Genomic DNA, 21,232 nt, shown 5'->3' with positions numbered 1-21,232 from the left:
CAAAGGCAAACAATATGTTAATGGTGTGTTGAAAGACAAAGCATTAGTACAGATTAGGTGTGAATATACTGAATATTGAACATCAGCAAGTGCAAACCTGAAGAAAAACAACCTGAAAAAAACAGTGGGTAAGCAAACTGAACAAACTAAGATGAAATGAAATAAATGCAAAAAAAGATTGTAAAAAATGTAAAAAGGAATGCAAAAAAAAGGAAAAAAAAAATAACAAAAAATGACTAAAAATGAAAGTAAAGTGGGGGGCTGTCATGCTCTGAAATTATTGAACTCAATGTTCAGTCCGGCAGGCTGTAGTGTGCCTAATCGGTAGATGAGATGCTGTTCCTCGAGCTTGCGTTGATGTTCACTGGAACACTGCAGCAATCCCAGGACAGAGATGTGAGCATGAGAGCAGGGGGGAGTGTTGAAATGGCAAGCAACCGGAAGCTCAGGGTCCTGCTTGCGGACTGAGCGGAGATGTTCCGCAAAGCGGTCACCCAGTCTGCGCTTGGTCTCCCCAATGTAGAGGAGACCACACTGTGAGCAGCGAATACAGTATACTACATTGAAAGAAGTACAAGTAAATCGCTGCTTCACCTGAAAGGAGTGTTTGGGGCCTGGGATAGTGAGGAGAGAGGAGGTAAATGGGCAGGTATTACACCTCCTGCGATTGCAAGGGAAGGGGCCCTGGGACGGGGACGAGGTGGTGGGGGTAATGGAGGAGTGGACCAGGGTGTCGCGGAGGGAACGATCTCTTCGGAATGCTGACAGGGGAAGGGAGGGGAAGACGATGGAGGTGGCGAAAATGGCGGAGGATGATCCTTTGGATATGGAGACTGGTGGGATGAAAAGTGAGGACAAGGGGAACCCTGTCACGGTTCTGGGAGGGAGGGGAAGGGGTGAGGGTAGAGGTGCGGGGAATGGGTCGGACACGGTTGAGGGCCCTGTCAACCACAGTGGGGGGAAATCCACGGTTGAGGAAAAAGGAGGTCATATCAGAAGCACCGTCATGGAAGGTAGCATCATCAGAGCAGATGCGTCGGAGACGGAGAAACTGGGAGAATGGAATGGAGTCCTTACAGGAGGTAGGGTGTGAAGAAGTGTAGTCGAGGTAGCTGTGGGAGTCAGTGGGATTATAATGGATATTGGTAGACAACCTATCCCCAGAGATGGAGACAGAGAAGTCGAGGAAGGGAAGGGAAGTGTCAGAGATGGACCATGTAAAGGTGAGAGAAGGGTGGAAATTGGAAGCAAAGTTGATAAAGTTTTCTAGTTCGGGGCGGGAGCAGGAAACGGCACCGATACAGTCATCAATGTACCGGAAAAAGAGTTGGGGGTGGGGGCCTGAGTAGGACTGGAACAAAGTGTGAGGAGCTCATGGATTTCTTTGTCACTAAGATGAAACGATCCGATCAGATGCCTCTACCAATTCCACTGGCCCAAACTTGGTCTGCAGCTTCCCCCCTCATAACTCTGATCTCACATCTTTCTCTCATGTCTATCCTAGCTCCCGTCATGCCCTCACTGAGCTCATCTTGAAGATGGGGCCCACCTGTTTTCCTTCAAATCTATTCCCACTAAGCTGCTGATCACCCAACTTCCCCTCCTACTCCCCATGTTAGCTGACATTGTTAACAGTTCCTTCTCTTCAGGTTCTATCTCTGTCTCTCCTCTAAATCTGCCATCGTCAACCCTCTCCTCAAAAACACAAGTCTTGCCCCCTCCTTCTTTGCAAACTGCCACCCCATTTCCAAACTCCCTTTCCTCTCCAAAGTCTTTGAAAGTTTTGTCACCTCCCAAATCCGTGCCTGTCTTTCTCGGAACGCCATGTTTGAATCCAACCAATCAGGATTCCTCCTCTTGCACAGTAACAAAATGGAACTTATCAACATCACAAAAACATCCCATGTGACTGTGACAATGGTAAACTATCCCTCCTCGTCCTTCTCGATCTGCTTGCACCCTTTGACACTTTTGAACACACCGGACTCCTCCAATGTCTCTCCACTGTTGTCCAGCTGGTTGGGACTGAACTCACCTGGTTCCATTCTTATCGATCTAATCTTTTCCAGTCAATAGCATGGTATTTTCAGTCAACTAGGGATTATAAATTTTAAAGGACATTAAACGCTGTGCTAATTCTAAGGGGAAAGTTGTAATTGTGATTGGGGCCAATTGACCAGTTAATGCTTTGAAATCTCCATAACATGGAAGTGGCCTCAGTAACCTCCTCCTCAGGAGGGACGGGTGATCCTGGTTCCCCTTCTCCCCTTCTCTCGGGTCTACCCCGTCTCCTCCGTGTTGTCGTTAGCATAGCAGGACAGACAGGCAAAGGCTCTCCTTCCCCATCATCATCCTCCTCTGAGGAGTCCTGTCCTGTCTCAGTATATCCCATGTGATACTCTGCTTTCGTGACGGCTGCTACAACCGCCTGCTGCTTCCCCATCTGGTTCCGCAGTCACTGAATGGTGGACCTGCACTGTGCATTGGTCTGTCTCTCAGTGGGGTCACTCCTGTAGCTCTCTAAAGACTCCCCATGATTCCTCTAACTTCTGGGTTAACTGGGTGTTTTCCTGATGAGAGTGACAATATGCCTCTCCGCCAACCCTAACCACTGCTGAGCTGCCCCAGCCTGTACGGCATTAAGCCCCTGTTCCTCAGAGTGGCAGTAGAGGATGCCAGCTGATTTTGTAACATTTCCAGCAGTTTCTGCTGCTGCTGGATCGGTTCACTTTGAGCTACCATCTGTTTCACCTGTGACTGAACCACTTCCTCATTGCACTGCACACAGTACGAGTGTGATTAGATTTAAAACCCTGTCACTCTTCCAACATTTAGCCAAGACCTGAACCTGGATAAATGCTACTCTTTCTTTATATAGGAACGTAGGAGCAGGAGTAGTCCATTCAGCCCAATGAGCCTGCTCCGCAATTCAACATGATCAAGGCTGATCATCCACTTCAATGCCTTTTTCCCACACGATACCCATATCCCTTTATATCATTAGTATTTAGAAATCTGTCAATCTCTGCTTTAAACATACTCAATGACTGAGCTTCCACAGCCCTCTGGGGTGGAGAATTCCAAAAATTCACAACCCTCTAAGTGAAGAGATTTCTCCTCATCTCTGTCCGAAGTGGCTTCCCCCTTATTTTGAAATTTGTGTCCCCTGGTTCTAGACTCCCCAACCAGGGGAAACATCTTTGCTGTATCTACCCTGTCTATCCTTAGAAGTATTTTGAAGGTTTCAATAAGATCACCTCTCATTTTTGCAAACTCTGTAGAATACAAGCCCAGTTTCCCCAATCTCTTTTCATAGGACAGTCCCATTATCTCAGTAACAAATCTGATGAATCTTTGTTGCACTTGCTTTGTGGCAATAATATCCTTCCTGAGGTAAGGGGATCAAAAATGCACACAGGTGCGGTCTAACCAAGGTTTTATACAATTGAAGCAAGACTGCTGTGCTGTTCTTTGTTCTAACATCCCATTAGCCTTCTTCATTGCTCGCTGCACCTGCATGCTGGCTTTCGGTAACTTATTGACAAAGACACCCAAGTCACTTTGTACATCTACACTTTCTAATTTCTTCCTATTTAAGAAATACTCTGCACCTCTATTCTTCCTGCCAAAATGGATAACCTCACATTTTTCCACATTATATTCCATCTGCCACATTCTTGCCACTCACTGAGTCTGTTCAAATCCCCTTGAAGCCACTTTGCATCTTCCTCAGAACACACATTCCCATCTAGTTTTGTGTCATCTGCGAACTTAGAAATATTACATTTGGTGCCCACATCCAAATCATTGATATATATTGTGAACAGCTGGTGCCCAAGTATTGATCCTTGCAGTATCCACTAGTCACAGACTGCCAATGCGAGAATGACCCGTTTATTCCTAAACTCTGCTTTCTGCCTGTTAATCAATCCTTAATCCATGCCAGTATATTACCTCCTATCCCATGTGCTTAAATTTTACGAACCAACCTCCTGTGGGGGACTTTAACAAAAGCCTTCTGAACGGAATGCGCTCATGTTTTTGTGTGTACTCTTCTCACAGGGATTGGATACTGTCTGGATTACATTTAATGACCAACTTTTCCTCATATGTTTCCCAGAAACCCTTCTTTACACTGGCCTTTCACTACATAGCTTGTACTCACTGGGTCAGTTTAATCTACCACCCTTCCAAAGAGATTATCCCCGTAAGATTTATCACTGGCCAAACAATGTTCCTACATTTGTGAAACTTGCTTTAACTCCCTCGGTTTATGGACTCGTCAAAGTCCAGGGTTTCAGCATCACTTGTAAGATCTGGAGTTTGCTTTAATTTAATTGGAAGACTTGGTCAATTACAACTACAGTCTAAGTTGGGAGAGAAGATCTAAAAGGGACTTATCGCTCAGACTAGCTACAAAACCACACGGGTACGAGTAGTTTTTCACAAGCTTTACAGACTTTATTGCGTTTTCTACAATAAACACAAAATCATGATACTGAGCAAAGGGCAGTGGTGAGCAGTTGTGTTCACGATTGAACACCGGTCCTCAACCTCCAGTTAACTGCGATGCCTTGTCTCTTGATTGAAGTCTGTCTTCTGTCTTCGTTTGGATGATGATGCGTGCTTTTGGGGACTTCCAAGTTCTTACTTTCTACACCTTTCCCAGCTTGGTTCTGTGCCATATTAGGTAAAACCCCATTTCTGTTCATCTAATTGGTCCGTCATTAACAAACTGCCCTTCCATGATGGTACTTTGACCTTGTTCAGATCATTGTCATTTTCATTCAGGGGGCTCCAGATTCATGTTTCCTTGCTGTATATTCATCAACAATGATCACTTCATGAGATTGATCCTGAAAGGGAGTATTTTTGAGAGTCAAGGGTTGTGTTGTTATTGTATGGTGTTCCGACCTCTACCTTGTCGAGGCTCAACGCCAACTTTCAGACCCTTCTTCCCACCTCCCCCTGGACCATGACCCCAACACCAAACATCAAGCGACTGTCCACAGGACTGTCACTGACCTCATCTCTTCTGGTGATCTTCCCTCTGCAGCTTCCAACCTCATAGTCCTGCAACCCCGGTCAGACTGCTTCTACCTCCTTCCCAATAATCCACAAACAGTACTGTCCCAGCAGACCCATTGTGTCAGCCTGCTCCTGCCCCACTGGGCTTATTTTTTCCTATCTTGATTCTATCTTTTCTCCACTGGTCCAGTCTCCTCCCACCAACATCCATGACTCTTCTGACACCCTACGCCATTCTGACAATTTCCAGTTTCCTGGCTCCAACCGCCTCTACTTCACCATAGACGTCCAATCTCTCTACACCTCCATCCCCGACCAGGATGGTTTGAGGGCTCTCCAATTCTTCCCTGAACAGTGGCCCAACCAGTCCCCATCCACCACCAACCTCCTCCGCCTGGCTGAACGTTTTCTCTCATTGAACAACTTCTCCTTCAACTCCGCTCCCTTCCTTCAAGTGAAAGGTGTTGCTGTAGGTACCCACATGGGTCCTAGTTATGCCTGTCGTTTTGTGGGATATGTCGAACATTCCTGGTTCTAGTCCTGCTCAGGCCCCTCCCCCAACTCATCTTCCGGGACATTGATGACTGTATCGGTGCCGTTTCCTGCTCCCGTCTGAAACTGGAAAACTTTGCTTCTAATTTCCACCATTCTCTCACCTTTACCTGGTCCATCTCTGACACTTCCTCTCCCTTCCTCGACTTCTCTGTCTCCATCTCTGGGGACAGGCTGTCTACTAATATCCATTATAAGCCCACCGACTCCCACAGCTACCTCGACTACACTTCTTCACACCCTGCCTTCTGTAAACACTCCAATCCATTCTTCCATTTTCTCCGTCTCCGACGCATCTGCTCTGATGATGCGACCTTCCACAACAGCACTTCTGACACGTCTTTCTTTTTCCTCAACCGAGGATTCCCCCCATTGTGTATGACAGTGCCATCAACTGTGTCCAGACCATTTCCCGCACCTCTACACTCACCCCTTCCCCTCCCTCCTAGAACAGCGACAGGGTTCCCCTTGTCCTCACTTTCCACCCCATCAGCCTCCATATCCAAAGGATCATCATCCACAATTTCCACCACCTCCAGCCACCTTCCCCTGTCAGCATTCCGAAGGGATCATTCGCTCCGCGACACCCTGGTCCACTCCTCCATTACCCCTTACTGCCTTCCAGTTTTTGCTACTAAAGTGGGTAACCTCACATTTATCCACAATATACTGCATCTGCCATGCATTAGCCCACTCACTCAACTTGTCCAAATAACCCTGAAGCCTCTCTGCATCATCCTCACAACTCACCCTCCCACCCAGTTTTGTGCCATATGCAAATGTGGAGATATTACATTTAGTTCCCTCATCTAAATCATTAATGTATATTGTGAATAGCTGGGGTCCCTGCGGTACCCCACTAGTCACTGCCTGCCATTCGGAAAAAGACCCATTTATCCCTACTCTTTGTTTCCTGTCCGCCAACCAATTTTCTATCCATCACAATACATTACCCCCAATCCCAAGCGCTTTACTATTACACGCTAATCTCTTATATGGGACTTTGTCGAATGCCTTTTGAAAATCCAAATAAACCACATCCACTGGCTCCCCCTCATCAACTCTACTAGTTACATCCTCGAAGAATTCTAGTAGATTTGTCAAGCATGATTTCCCTTTCGTAAATCCATGCTGACTCTGCCCGATTCTGCCACTGTTCTCCAAGTGCTCTGCTGTAAAATCTTTGATAATGGACTCTAGAATTTTCCCACTACAGATGTCAGGTTGCCTGATCTATAAATCCGTGTTGACCCTGCTCAATCCGACCATTATCTTCCAAGTGTCCTGTTACCACATCCTTTACAATAGATTCAAGCATTTTCCCTACTACTGACGTCAGGCTCACAGGTCTGTAGTTCCTGGTTTTCTCTCTCCCTCCTTTCTTAAGTAGTGGCGTTGCATTTGCTACCTTCCAATCTGAAAGAACTGTTCCAAAATCTACAGAATTTTGGAAGATGATCACCAACACATCCACTATCTATTCAGCCACCTCTTTCAACACTCTGGGATGTCGATCATCAAGTCCAGAGGATTTACCAACTTTCGGTCCCATTAGTTTCTCCAGTACTTTTTTTTATGAATATGCTTTTTTTCAGTTCCCTGTTCTCACTCGTACCTTGGCTCTGCAGAATTTCTGGGAGGCTTTTTATATTTTCCTCCATGAAGACAGACACAAAGTATTTGTTTAGTTTCTTTGCCATTTCCTTATTGCCCATTATAAATTTCCCTGTCTCTCCCTGTAATGGGCCCCCATTTTTCTTTGTTCATCTTATCCTTTTTACATACCGATAAAAACTTTTACAGTCCATTTTTATGTTCCTCATTAGTTTACTTGCATATTCTATTTTCCCTTTCTTTATCAGTTTCTTGGTCCTCCTTTGATGAATTCTAAAATGCCTCCAATTCTCACGCTTACTACTTTTTTGGCAATGTTATAAGCCTCTTCCTTTGGCCTCATGCAATATTTAATTTACTTGTTAGCCACGGTTTGGATCATTTTTCCTGTCGGGTTTTTGTGTTCAAAGGAATGTATAGTTGTTGTAAAGCATATATTAATTATTTAAATGCTAGCCATTGCCTGTCTACCGTCAGACCTTTTAATGAAAAGGTTTGGACCAAAAGGGAAATAAAATCTACATTCACTACCCATCAGCTTGTCCATAACAGCTTTCAAGGCTTCGAGCTGATTTGTTGGTACTGTGTCTGCATCACTCACTACTCCTGAAACTCCTGAAAGGACAAAGACAGTTAAAAATCTTACAAGGAGACAGAATATGCTAACTCCAAAAGATTATACAACAGTCAGTTTATGTGAAATTAAATTTCAATTGCAACAAAAGCTTTTCATTACAGCCCCTGGAATTTTGCTGCGTAAATCATTTCTCACAGACAAGAGTCCCAATGGTGGGTCACCACAGAAAACCAGGATCTGATAGGTCAATAAATGTGTTGGAGTCGGGGAAGGATGCAGAGCAGGACAGTTGGGAATTTTAAGTGCCGATGGCAAAATTTTGAAGCCCAACAGGGGATTGAGTGTGCCATAGAGTCTTACAGCACAGAAGGAGGTCATTCTGCCCATCATGTCTGTGCTGGCTCTTTTAAAGAACTATGCAATAAGTCCCACTCCGCAGCTCCTTCCCCATCAGTCTGCACATTTCTCTTTTTCAAGCATTTATCCAATTCCCTTTTGAAACTTGTTATTTAATCTGTTTGGCACAAAGTTAAATATTAATCAACTGCAAAGGAACCTGTGTAATGGGTCAATATAATTACACTGACATAAAATTATCCTTATTTGTTTGCCCAGCATAGTCGGAGTAGACGTTGCTTCACACACTGAAGCAAGAGCTTTTTTGCTCATACCTGTCTGTCATAATTTTTTCTCAAGGAGTTGGATGATTCTCTGTAGTTTAATTTATGGGATAGCTGTCTGTTTTTCTCCACCAGAGCCTGGCATTCCTACTTTTTTTGTCTGGAACTGGGGGGAATACAGACAGGCTGCCCAACTTCCCTTGCTGAAGAAAATCAATTGAGGACAAATTACACTAGAATCAAGGCACTGAGTCTCAGTATCTTCAACTTCAACACTAAGCTGGGGGCTGGTTTACTTCCATAAAAATGTTCAAGAAACAGCATTGGATGGGTTTTCAAATTATTTTAATTTGAATTAATAGATAATTCAAACTTGCTCAACTCAGATGAAGGGTTGATTCTATTGAGAAGCTTCTATGACAACTCAGCACTGTCTGCAATTCTAAGGTTTTTGGATTTTATTTAGGGAGTTGGAAAGTAAACAGACTAAAGTTAAACACTAGACAGTGCAAAACAATATGATATCAATAGCATGGTTATCAGACTCAGCACAATAGCTTATCATTGATAAAATCAAAAAAATATAGTTTTGAACAAGATTATAGCTGAATAATTTGGAAAAGCATGAAGTGGCTATTCAGTTTGTGAAGTCTCGGCTGTCGGTACGTACTGTTAGTTTAACATTAATTTTTGTTTTAGCACAGTGCTGCTATCAGAGCCTTCAGAAAAAAGGTCACTGAAATCATTGGACAGACATTTCAAAAAAGTTAGAGAGTGTCAACCAGCTCTTCATTGAAATTCAGAATAAATGTTGTGCTTGCTGCAGCCATTTATCTGGTTGTGGTAATGTACAGTGGCATCGTCTTAATGTCACGTAGCTAGTAACCTGGTGTTCCAGGATAATATCCTGGGGAAATCGGTTCAAAACCCACTGCTGCAGCTGATTGAATTTGATTAAATTAATAAAAACAATGTAAATGCTGGTTTCAGGAATGATACCATGAAGTTATCATTGATTTTTGTAAAACCCATCTGATTCGCTAATATCCTTCAGGGAAGGAAATCTGCCATCCATACCTGGTCTGGCCGATATGTAACTCCAGACCCACAGCAATAGGGTTGATTCTTCATTGTGCTCTGAAATAGTTTAGTAAGACACTCAGTTGTCAAGGGAAATTAGAGATGAGCAACAAATTCTGAAAGAATAAAAAAAAAATCTGGACAGATCCGTGGGATGGTATTAATCAGTCACTGAATATTCACTGAGTATTCATCACCTGAACAGCTCTTGGCTTTCATTATGTTGCCTTTAAAGATGTGTGTTTCTCAGTAATGCCATTTGCGATATTGCTTTGGTTTGTGCACAACTCCCACAGCTGATGTGTAGCACCGTGATCACACAGTGGTCAGTACACTGAGTTGTGGCTGCATCAACGTCTGTTCTCTGCTGCACATGTTAACAGAACACAGTGAAAAATCAATCTATTCCAACTGGAAACAAATTGTTGTTCATGGAAAACAATTTGCTCCTTCAAATCCTCGCGCTCTCACATGTCTGTGCTTGATGCTCCATAATTCAAACTCGTCTCTTCTCCCAGCTTCTCCTCCTTTCACAGTCAATATCCCTCCTTTACTTTCCTCCTTCCATTCCATTGTCATTTTCCTGCAGCATTGCCTCATCGAACATCCATTCTCAATATTACGCCGTTAGCTTTGCTCTGCTCCCACTGCAGTTCCTGGGGACACAGATCCCATTCACACCAATGTTCATTTGTGTCTTGAATCCAGATACATTTCTATCCATGGGACCACTTGTTGAACAAGCTGTGAAAGCAGAGCCGGCCTTTAGAGGGACAGCGGCCCGGCAGCTCATGATACTTTCTTGGGGAATATTGTGATACGGGGGATACTAACTGAAAACTGGCTTCTGTTTCCCTGGTAGTTGGTGCTTTTCTCTGAACAGTTGAGGTAGATGATTGACGGGCAGTGCCACACAGCTGCCAATGAGGGCTCAAATGTGCCATTTTGTCAAGATCGGTCAGTGCAGCAAGATGCAAAACATCCTGTCTTCATCTTAATCGATCTGTTGAAAGGTGTGATTGAAAAAAATGGAGAATAAATGAACAGAATGCTAGTGACAGAAAAGGAGCAATTACAGGAGATTGGTCATGAGTCAAAGGTCTTTAAAATGTCCTTGTGCTGTGATCAGAAACAGCAGAATTTAAAACACGTGTGAAGGAAAGTAAAGAGTGATCTTGGATATGAGAAGAAAACAGGAAAGTTGTGTCTGAAGCTTTGTCCTTGAGGCAAGCTGTGTGTTGTCAGGAAACTGTTATAGTGAAAGCACAAACAACAACAACTTATATTTATATAGCACCTTTAACATAAAATATCCCAAGTAGCTTGACAGGAGGGTTAAGAAGCAAAATTTGACACTGAGCCACATAAGGAGATTTTAGGGCAGAAGACCAAAATCTTGAACAAAGAGACAGGTTTTGAGGAATGTTTAAAAGGATGAAAGTGAGGTCGAGAGGCGGAGAGGTTTAGGGAGGGAATTCCACAGCTTAGAGCCCAGGCAGTTGAAGACACGGCCACCGATGGTGGAGCGATTAAAATCGACGATGCTCAAGAGGCCAGAATTAGAGGAGTGCAGATATCTCGGAGGTTTGTGGGACTGGAGGAGATTACAGAGATAGGGAGGGTCGAGGCCATGGAGAGATCTGAAAACAAGGAGGAAAATTTTAAATCAAGACGCTGCTTGACCGAGAGCCAATGTATGTCAGCAAGACCAATTTCTGCTGATCCAGTACTGGTTGTCTGAAAAGGAGTCTGACAATTTAACAAGGGTGGAAGAGTCGAGAGAGGTGATGGTGAGGGAGAGCTGGGTGTCATTAGTGACACTGCTTTTGGATGATGGAATGGAACATGAACACCTGAGGAACAGCGGTGCTGACTGAGCAATGTTAAAGGCCTAAAAACATGAAAGTGAATGTTACAGGAGGCTTAGCTGAAGAGAAATGAAATGGAAGTTTGTCAGTATTAATGGTGGAAGGAATAAGCTGAGAGAAGGGGTGGGTTTGAATGTTGGAGCCTGAAGCACAGGCTTGTGAAAGTGCGAGGATGTAAAGGGAGTCAATAGGTTTTCTCCATCCAGAAGAAATACATCTTCACGTTTTAAAGAGTGACTATTTGTTGCGTTCAATTATGGTCGTTGGCTAGAGGAAGAGACCTCTGTTATCTCACAGGGGCCGTGGGCGGCCGGAGACTTTCCGGTCGGGCGTTGTCCTGCCCGTCCGGTACCGGCGGGTCATCCTCATCTGTCCCAGAATCCTCCTCCTCCTCTACTTCTGTAATCTTTACCTCACCAACACCCATCACTCACACAACACCCCTGTACACCTGCAACTTCTCTCTCAGTCTCTCTATCTCACTCTGACACTCAGTGTGATCTGCTTTCATGCCTTTCTCTTTATGCTGTTGGTGTATAACACGGTGCAGCCTTCATGTCCTCAGCCTCTTGTTCTGCTCTGTCTGCCCTCTGGCACTGCTCTGCTTCCCGTGCAGCCCATTCATCACACTGGTGCTGATTGTTAACACACTGGCTTTCCAAAAATTGAGTTCTGTTTAACCACTGCTCCCTTTCCAGCTCAAATTGTTCACTGTTCTTTTTCCTCATCTCTCTCTCTTCCTCTCGCTATTTCATTAACCCATGAATAACCACATCCCATTCACTGAGCTTCTTTATCTCTCTCCTCCAGCTCCTGCTTGAATTTTGTTTTCGCAGCCTCATCTTTCCTGTGCTGCCACTGATCTGCCATCAGCCAAAGTGGGCCTTCATCAAGATCCGCTTACAAGTGGACCCCTGTGTCCACTGTTCTGCCTCATCTACCGGATCATCACCCTCCAGGATAACCTGAACACACCGAGTGCTTAAGAGGTAATTTCCCTGCCAAGTACTTTGTGACAAACCCATCCATATTATTTTCTGCCATTTCTTTATCTTCAAGACTCCTGGCTGGCTCGCCACTTGTAACACCTCTGGTCTAATGGTTCTTGTCTTTACTCCTCATATCAATGTCACGCAATGACTTGGATACTGTTTCAGTAAATGTGATTCACCTTTATTAAAACTCAAAGCAATGGTACATACTCACAATGACACTGGTTGCTTCCGAGTCCCGCGAACTCGGGTCAGTCTCAGGTCAGTCCTTCAACAGATCTCCAGGCATGACTTCAGAATGGCTGACCAGGCCACTCTACCGACTGCAGTAACAGTGTCTTTGAGGGCTGTGACTTTATACAACTTCCTGACTCCAGCCCTTAGTATATCAGGTAATCCGTGAAATCGGATCATCCAGTTGGGTTAATAATCCCACCCTGGCCATCCAGGACCACCCCCACGTGGTCATATCCTGACCTCAGCAGGGGCGGGGGGAAGGGGGTGTCTCCGGTTGTATGCCAATAATGGGTGTGATTTCTGTATCCTGGGGCAGGAAGAAGGCCATTCACACATTCCCGAGTGGCCATTGTCTGTAGGCAAGGTGTCTGTGGCAATTCACCACCTCAGGGACATGTCCTGATATGCCTGTGTGTGTTTTTTTATTTGTTGCTGGGATGTAGGATTCACTGGCCAGGCCGCAATTATTGTCCATCTCTAATTGCCCTTGAGAAGGTGGTGGTGAGTTCCAGGATTTGGAGTTCCAGCGACAGTGAAGGAACAGCAATATAATTCCAAGTCAGGATGGTGTGTGGCTTGGAGGGAAACATTCAGATGGTGATGTTCCCATGTATCTGCTATTCTTGTCCTTCTAGGTGGTAGAGGTTGCAGGTTTGGAAGGTGCTGTCTGAGGATCCTTGGTGCATTGCTGCAGTGCATCTTGTAGATGGTGTACACACTGTTGCCACTGTGTGTCGGTGGTGGAGGGACTGAATGTTTGTGGATGGGGTGCCAATCAAATGGGCTGCTTTGTTCTGGATAGCGTCAAGCTTCTTGAGTATTATTGAAGCTGCACCCATCCAGGCAAGTGGAGAGTATTCCATCATATTCCTGACTTGTGCCTTGTAGATGGTGGACAGGCTTTGGGGAGTCAGGAGGTGAGTTACTCGTCACAGGATTCCTAGCTTCTGACCTGCTTTTGTAGCCATGATATTTATATTGCTACTCCATTTAAGTTTTTGGTCAATGGTAACCCCCAGGATGTTGATAGTGGGGGATTCAGTGATCATAATGCCATTGAATGACAAGGGGCACAGGTTAGATTCTATCTTTTTGGAGATGATCATTGTCTGGCACTTGTATGGCGTGAATGTTACTTGTCACTTATCAGCCCAAGCCTGGATATTGTCCAGGTCTTGTTGCATTTCTACACGGACTGCTTCAGTATCTGAGGAGTTGTGAATGGTGCTGAACGTTGTGCAAGATGTCTGTTTTAGTTAAAACTGTCCCACTAATAATGTCTTCAGTCAGAATTCTCCCTTCGAAGCTCCATCTTCCAACCACCATGAGATAAACTCTGCCCACAGGACTTCACCACAGCCAGCTTTCATTACAATGAAAGAAATAAAATCACGGTTTACATGATAAAGAGTGATTAATACAATTTAGGTAAATAATGCATTGGCTTATACATGTCACACAAATGCCAGGCAATGACCATTTCCAACAAAAGAGAATCAAACCATCTCAGCTTGAGATTTAATATCATTACCATTGCTGAATTTCCCACCATCAACATCCTGGGGGTGGGGGAGGGGAGCAGTCACCATTGATCAGAAACTTAACTGAATACTGTGGCTACAAGAGCAAGTCAGAGGCTGGAATTCTGTGGTGAGTAACTCACCTCCTTACTCCCCAAAGCCTGTCCACCATTGACAAGGCACATGTCTGGAGTGTGTTGCCTGCATGAGCACAGCTGCAACAACACTCAAGATGTTTGATACCATCCAAGACAAAACAATCAGGTTGATCAACACCCCATCCACCACATTAAACATTCATTCCCTCCACCACTATTAGACAGTAATAGTATTGTGTACCCTCTAAAAGATGCACTGCAGCAACTTGCCAAGACTCCTTTGACAGCACTTTCCAAATACACAGCCTCTACCACCTTGAAGAACAAGGGCAGCAGGCACATGGAATACCATCACCTGTAAGTTCCCCTCCAAGTCTCACACCATCCTGACTTGGAACTATATTGCAATTCATTCATTGTCACTGTTCAAAATCCTGGAACTCCCTTCCGAACAGCACTGTGGGTGCACCAACCCTCCATGGACTGCAGCGGTTCAAGAGAGCAGCTCACCACCGCCTTCCCAATGGCAATTAGAGATGGGCAATAACTGCTGGCCTTTCCATTGATGATCCCATGAACAAAAAAAAAAGTTTTCTTGGAAAGCAAAATTTATTCTGTATTTCTTATGAATGAGTGTACATTAACTGGAATTCTTAGAGTGTGATTGTCCTGACTTTTACGAGGTCTGGGGGAGTGCTTCAGTATTCAAAATAATCTTGAGAATTGACTTAATATCACAAGCTCCAATATTGATTCAATATCTCGAATGTTATTTGGAAGTCTGACCATACAGTCCATATTTAGACTGTAATCCATATATAGGCAATAATCTGACCTTCATATAACTTCCGGATTTCACTCGCTATACCTGCCTCCGAACTCGAACAACAGTTCATGATGCTCCATGCTGACTCCATCCTGTCTCCATCATCGTTATCCCACCACGGGACCTCTGTCTTTAACTCTGGACTCTTTCCTGTTATCTCCTGTTTCCCGTCTACTGTCAGATTTTATGTTCCCTATTGTTATGTAACCAGATCTATGTAACTTGAGGTTTCCCTGAGTCCATTCGTGGGTGCATTTTAGTTGCCGCTCTGGACCCGAGCCCGTCACTCCCTGCTCTTTCTTTTTAACTTCTTTTCTTTTTACTCCTCCTAGCCTCCTTTCACTTATTCCCCTCGCAGATACTCTACCCTCCCAATTTCCCACTCAAACCTTTCCGCACTCCTCAATAATCCTGCTCTCCTGTCACTGTCCCAGGCTGAGCTCCCTCTGGGATGAGTCTGCAGCATCCCTCTGTGCCTCTCTTGGCTTCCTCCGAAGACATCATCAAGACACTCAGTGCTGGCTCATTATGAGCATGAACCCCAATTACCCCATCTTATTCCTTCACCCCAATTCCCACCCAATGTGCCCGCTGGGGGCTTATCCTGACAAATCTTCTTCCTGACCATCTCACCCCTCCCACTGCTCACCCTGTGGATTCTGCCAGGGGATCAGTTCTCACAGCCCCTGTACGCATCTCCCTCCAGAACGTCCATTCAGTTGTGAACAAGACCCTTTCCATCCACAAACTTATTGTGTATGATTGCATCAACATAATGGTCTGAACAGAAACCTGGCTGAGGGGTGATGACACCTTCCCCCTAACTGAGGCTTCCCCACCTGGCTATACCTTCTACCACCTGTCCCACTGAGACTATCGTGGTGACAATGTGGCACTTATCGCCAGATCACATTATGGCCTGACCCCCTACTCCTCTGGCACTTACTCCTCCTTTGAGCATCTCTCCTTGTTCCACCCCTCTCACCTCTCATTCAAAATCCTCCTTCTCTCCCGCCCTCCCAAATATAATGAACATTTTCTCACTGAGATATCTTCATGGCTTTTCTCCCTCAGCCTCTGCACTGAACGATTTCTCATCCTCGGTCATTTCAACCTCCACCTCAACTCGTCATTCTCTCTCTCCTCTGAGTTCACTGCCTTCTTATCCTCCCTAAATCTTTCCCTCCTTGTAAATTCCGCAACCCATATTCACAGCCACCATCTTGATTTTGTCATCTTGCTAATCCCTTCCGATCAATCACAGATAAGGCCAGCTCTGATCAATTCCCTATCTCACCCTCCATCCACATCCCCCTTCCACTCCCCAACCCTACCTCCTTCTGTAACTGTCCCTGGGAAAAACTATCCTCCAGTTCACTTACAACTGCACTTTCAAAATACCAACTCTCTGCCTCTGGCCTTCCATTCGCCACAACATTTCTGCAGCTACTGATTGCTCACCCACACCCTCACCTCCACCTTTGATGCCCCAGTCCCCAATAATTACATTACTGTCTCTTACTCTGGCCATTCCCCCAGTACAATCCTCATCTCTGCTCCCTTAAGTCCAAGGGACGCAGATTTGAGAGGATATGACAGACAATTGTCACCATCAGATCTGGACCATGTAAAATACTATCGGGTCCTGCTCCCATCTGCATAAACTGCTCCTTGTTGCAGGATCAGCCTGGAATGCAAAGACAACACCGGCTTCTTTTCTCTGCCACACACTGTCCTCTTCAACCCCTCTCCACTGTAAGATTATTAGATTACTAAAAGTTTACTAACCAGAATACCAATTGTTGTCATCTTGCTATTATAAACTAACAACTGATTTATTATAAACTAACATTTTGCTTTATTAGAACCCTTCGTTTAGGATGATAAGTTAGGGATACTGAGGAAATAAGGACACATTATGGAGTAGATGTCATAGTAGTGGGATTCTGGGAGATTATGTCATGTTTTAAAATGCTGACTTGCAGTAAAATGATGAGGCTCAGAGAGCAGACAGTGAAACAGCTCCTCTGAGAACAAATGTGGATCTGGCTCGGAATGAGATAAGGAACCTCAGACTGTAAAAGCATGAAATACGATAGTCAACACAAAGAGGTATGACCTATGTAAATCCGAAAGGTTATCAACAGGCAAAGAATGATCCTTGATTGGTTAAGAAGGCATCCTGAAACACAAAGCTAAGGATGATTGGGTGTCGGGATGGTTGATTGGAGAGCAGCCAGGATAAAAGATGTCTTGTCTCTGTCCCTGTGCAGCAGGCAATTTTTGAACTGCAAGAGAAAAGAGAGAGAGAGAAACCAAAGTAACTTGAAGACTAGAAGCTGCAAGACCAACCAGTTGTACCACCATCCAGTCTCTAATAGGGGTGGTATCTGCATTAAACTGTTAATCACTGCCTGACTTTGTGACTATTAGTTAATCTGAAAATTGAATAAACTTGTCCTTATTTATTTATTTAGAGATACAGCACTGAAACAGGCCCTTCGGCCCACTGACTCTGTGGCCAACATCGACCACCTATTTATACTAATCCTACATTCCTACCTGCCCCTATAGTCCCCGACCACCTACCTATACTCGGGTCAATTTATAACGGCTAATTTACCTATCAACCTGTCAAGTCTTTGGCTGTGGGAGGAAACGGGAGCACCCAGCAAAAACCCGCACAATCACAGGGAGAACCTGCAAACTCCGCACAGGTAGCACCCAGAATTGAACCCATGTTACTGGAGCTGTGAAGCTGCAGTGCTTACCTTTAGCTCACGAAAGACAAATCACAACAAAAGCTTTGCTGCCAAGTCTGTTCCTGCCTTAGAAGGGGGCATTAAACCCCTAAAATCTTATCTTATCTTCCACCCCTGTCTCCTCCACCCTCACCCCCAACAATAAGTGCGGGGAACTCATTGACTTCTTTGTCACCAGGATTGAGTCCATCTGATCAGCTCCCTCTGCCATGTTCCTCCTTTCCACTAACCCACCAGACCAAACTTCCTCTAAACTCCCCATTGCCTTAGCTCTGAACAACTCACATCTTTCTCTGGTTCTCTCGTACCTCCCCTCATTCCATTTCTGAGTTCATCTTATCCATGAGACCCACCTCCTGCTCACTTGACCCTATTCCAATAAACCGCTGACCACCCAACGTCCCTCCTGGTCCCCATATTAGCCGATATTGTTAATGGTTCTCTCTCTTCTGGTGCTGTTCCTCTCTCCTTCAAATCTGCAGTTATCATCCCTCTCCTCAAAAAACAACTTTCACCTCACTGTCCTTGCAAACTACCACCCCATAACCAACCTCCTTTCCTCTCCAAAGTCCTTGAAGGATTATCATGTCCCAAATCCATGCCCATCTTTCCCGGAACTCCATGTTTGAATCCCACCAATCAGGCCTCCACCCCTGCCATAGTATCAACTGAACACTTGTCAAAGTCACAAGTGATATCCTATGTGACTGTGATAAAGATTTTCTATCCCTAATCATCCTTCTTGACTGTCTGCAGCCTTTGACATGGTTGACCACAGCATCCTCCTCCAACACCTCCCCACTGTCATCAGAACTGGGAAAAGTTAGAAATGTAGCATGTGAAATGAGGAAGGTTGAAAAAGAACAAAATGGATGGTCTGTGATAAGGTGAAAGACGAGAGATTAAATGACAAAAGAGTTGGTGGAGCAGAGCCAAAGGGAGTGGTAATGGGACCAGTAAAGAAACAAAAGCTGTGTCTGGAGGAGGTGTAAATGTTAGAATGATGAACAGCTGCTGTCAGAAAGTAAAAACAAGAGATAAACAACAGTAAGACTGAAACATGCAAAGAAAAGTCAAAAAAAATGGGGCAGAGATTATGGTCTGAAATTGTTGAACTCAATTTTGATTCTGGAAGGCTGTAAAGTGCTTAATCAAAAGATGAGATGCTGTTCCTCGAGCTTTCATTGAGTTTCATTGGAACACTGCAGTAGGCCAAGGACAGAGAGGTCAGTGTGAGAACAAGGTGGAGAATTAAAATGGCAGGTGACTGGAAGCTCGGGGTCACACTTGCAGACAGAATGGAGGTGTCCTGCAAAGCGATCACCCGATCTGCGTTCGGTCTCCCCAATGTAGAGCAGACAGCAGTGTGAGCAGTGAACAGAGTTTATTGAATTGAAATAAGTACACATAAATCGCTGTCTCACCTGGAAGGAGTGTTATGCGACCTTGGACGGTGAGGACAGAGGAGGTAAAATGGCAGGTTTTGCATCTCTCGTGCTTGCATAGAAAGGTGCTGTGGGAAGGGGAGGTGGTGTTGGGGGTGATTAAGGAGCAGAGCAGAGTGTAGCGGAGAAAACAGTCCCCTCGGAATGCTGAAAGGGAAGAGTAAGATATCTTTGGTGGTGGCATCATGCTGGACATGACAAAAACGGTGAAGGATAATCCATTGAATACAGAGGCTGGTAGGGTGGAAGGTGAGGACAGAGGGAACCCTATCATGTCTCTGGGAAGGAGTGGAAGGACTGACAGAAGAAGTGCTGGAAGGGGGACAGAGACAATCGAGGGCCCGGTTATTCATGGTGGGGGAATCTTTGGTTAAGGAAAAAAGGAAGACATATCAGAAGCACTGGAAGGTCATATCATCAGAACAGATACAATGGAGATGGCATACTGTGAGAATAGAATGGAGTCCTGACAGGAAGCAGGGTATGAGCAAGTGCAGTTGACGTAGGTGTGGGAGTCACTGAGCTTCTGATAAATATTTTTTGATAGCCTATACCCAACAGAAATGGAGACAGAGAAATCAAGGAAGGGAAGGGAAGAGTCGGAGATGGATCATGTGAAGGTGAAAGAAAGATGGAACTTGGAAGCAAAGTTGATTATGTTTTCCAGTTCAGGATGAGAGCAGGAAACGGCACTGATACAATCATCAATGGACCAGAAAAAGAGGTGAGGGAGAGGGCCTGAGTCAGACTGGAACAAGGAATAAAAACAGAAGTGCTGGAAATACTCACCAGGTCGGCAGCATCTGTAGAGATAGAGACAGAGTTAACGTTTCAGGTCTGTGACCTTTCATCAGAACAAGCAATGTTGCACATATCCCACAAAAAGGCAGCATAGTTAGGACCCATGGCTGTTTGCACCTCTGTGACATCACCCAACTTCACCCGTCTCAGCTCATCTGCCAGTGAAACCCTCATTCATACCTTTGTTACCTCTCGAACTTATCATTCCAACACATTCCTGACAGATCTCCCTCATTCTACTCTCCTTAAACTTGAGGTCATCCAAAACCCTGCTGCCTGTGTCTGAACTTGCACCAAGTCCTGTTCCCCTATCACCCCTGTTCTCACTGATCTACATTGACTCCTTCTCAAGCAATGTCTTGATTTTAAAATCCTCATCCTTGCTTTCAAATCCCTCCATCGCCTCACCCCCTCCCTATCTCTGTAATCTTCACCAGCCCATAAACCCTCCAAGATATCTGTGCGCTTATAATTCTCGCCTCTTGAGCATCCCCAATTTTAATCTCTCCATCATCGGTGGACATGCATTCAGCTGCTTAGGCCCTAGGCTCTGGAACTCCCTCTCTTCATCTCCCAGCCTCTCCACCTCACTTTCCTCCTTCAAGACATTCCTTAAAGCCTAGCTCTTTTTCCAAGTTTTTTGTCATCTGACCTAATATCTCCTGTGCGGCTCGGTTTCAAATGTGGTTTTAAAATGCTCATGTGCAGCACCTTGGGACTTTTTGTTATTATGTTCAAGGCACTATACAAATGCCAATAATTGTTGTTTATCGACAGTCATCTTGTCATTCCGCACAGAAGGAGTCTGTGCAATCTTTTGGAAAGAGAGATTCAATTATTACCTCTCTGCTGCTATTCCCCCATAGCCATGCAAATATCTCCTTTTCAATATATATCCACTTCCTTTGGAAAGTTACTATTGGATCTGCTTCCTACTTTCTCAGATACTGCAGTCCAGCTCACAACAAATCACTGCATCAAATTTCTCATCATATCCTCCCTGGATAGTTTGCCAATTGTTCTAAATCTGTGTCATCTAGTTATTGACCCTCCTGCCAGTGGAAACAGTTTCTCCCTCTCGATTCTGTTAAAAATCCCTCATGATTTTTAGTGTCTCTGCTAAATCTACACTAACTAGTCCCTGTTCAATGGAGAACCATCCCAGCTTCTCTTGTCTCTTGACAAAACTGAGATCCCAGGTCAAAATTCAGG

The 21,232-nt window shown here is 44.8% G+C and overlaps 1 protein-coding gene across 1 annotated transcript in view; it reads left to right on the top strand.

The window, feature by feature from the left end:
- The window catches only part of LOC137353188 (probable G-protein coupled receptor 139), a 28,489-nt gene extending 24,398 nt beyond the window's left edge, over positions 1-4,091 (top strand). The window contains exon 4 of the mRNA XM_068019236.1: positions 4,063-4,091. Coding sequence (XP_067875337.1) covers positions 4,063-4,091 — 29 coding nt within the window. The remainder of the gene's footprint in view (positions 1-4,062) is intronic.
- Positions 4,092-21,232: the final 17,141 nt, after the last annotated feature.

The sequence above is a fragment of the Heterodontus francisci genome, chromosome 40 (assembly GCF_036365525.1).
Source record: "Heterodontus francisci isolate sHetFra1 chromosome 40, sHetFra1.hap1, whole genome shotgun sequence".
NCBI classification, from domain to species: domain Eukaryota; kingdom Metazoa; phylum Chordata; class Chondrichthyes; order Heterodontiformes; family Heterodontidae; genus Heterodontus; species Heterodontus francisci.
The sequence above is the reverse complement of the archived record's forward strand: the minus strand, read 5'-3'. Positions and strand labels throughout refer to the sequence as shown.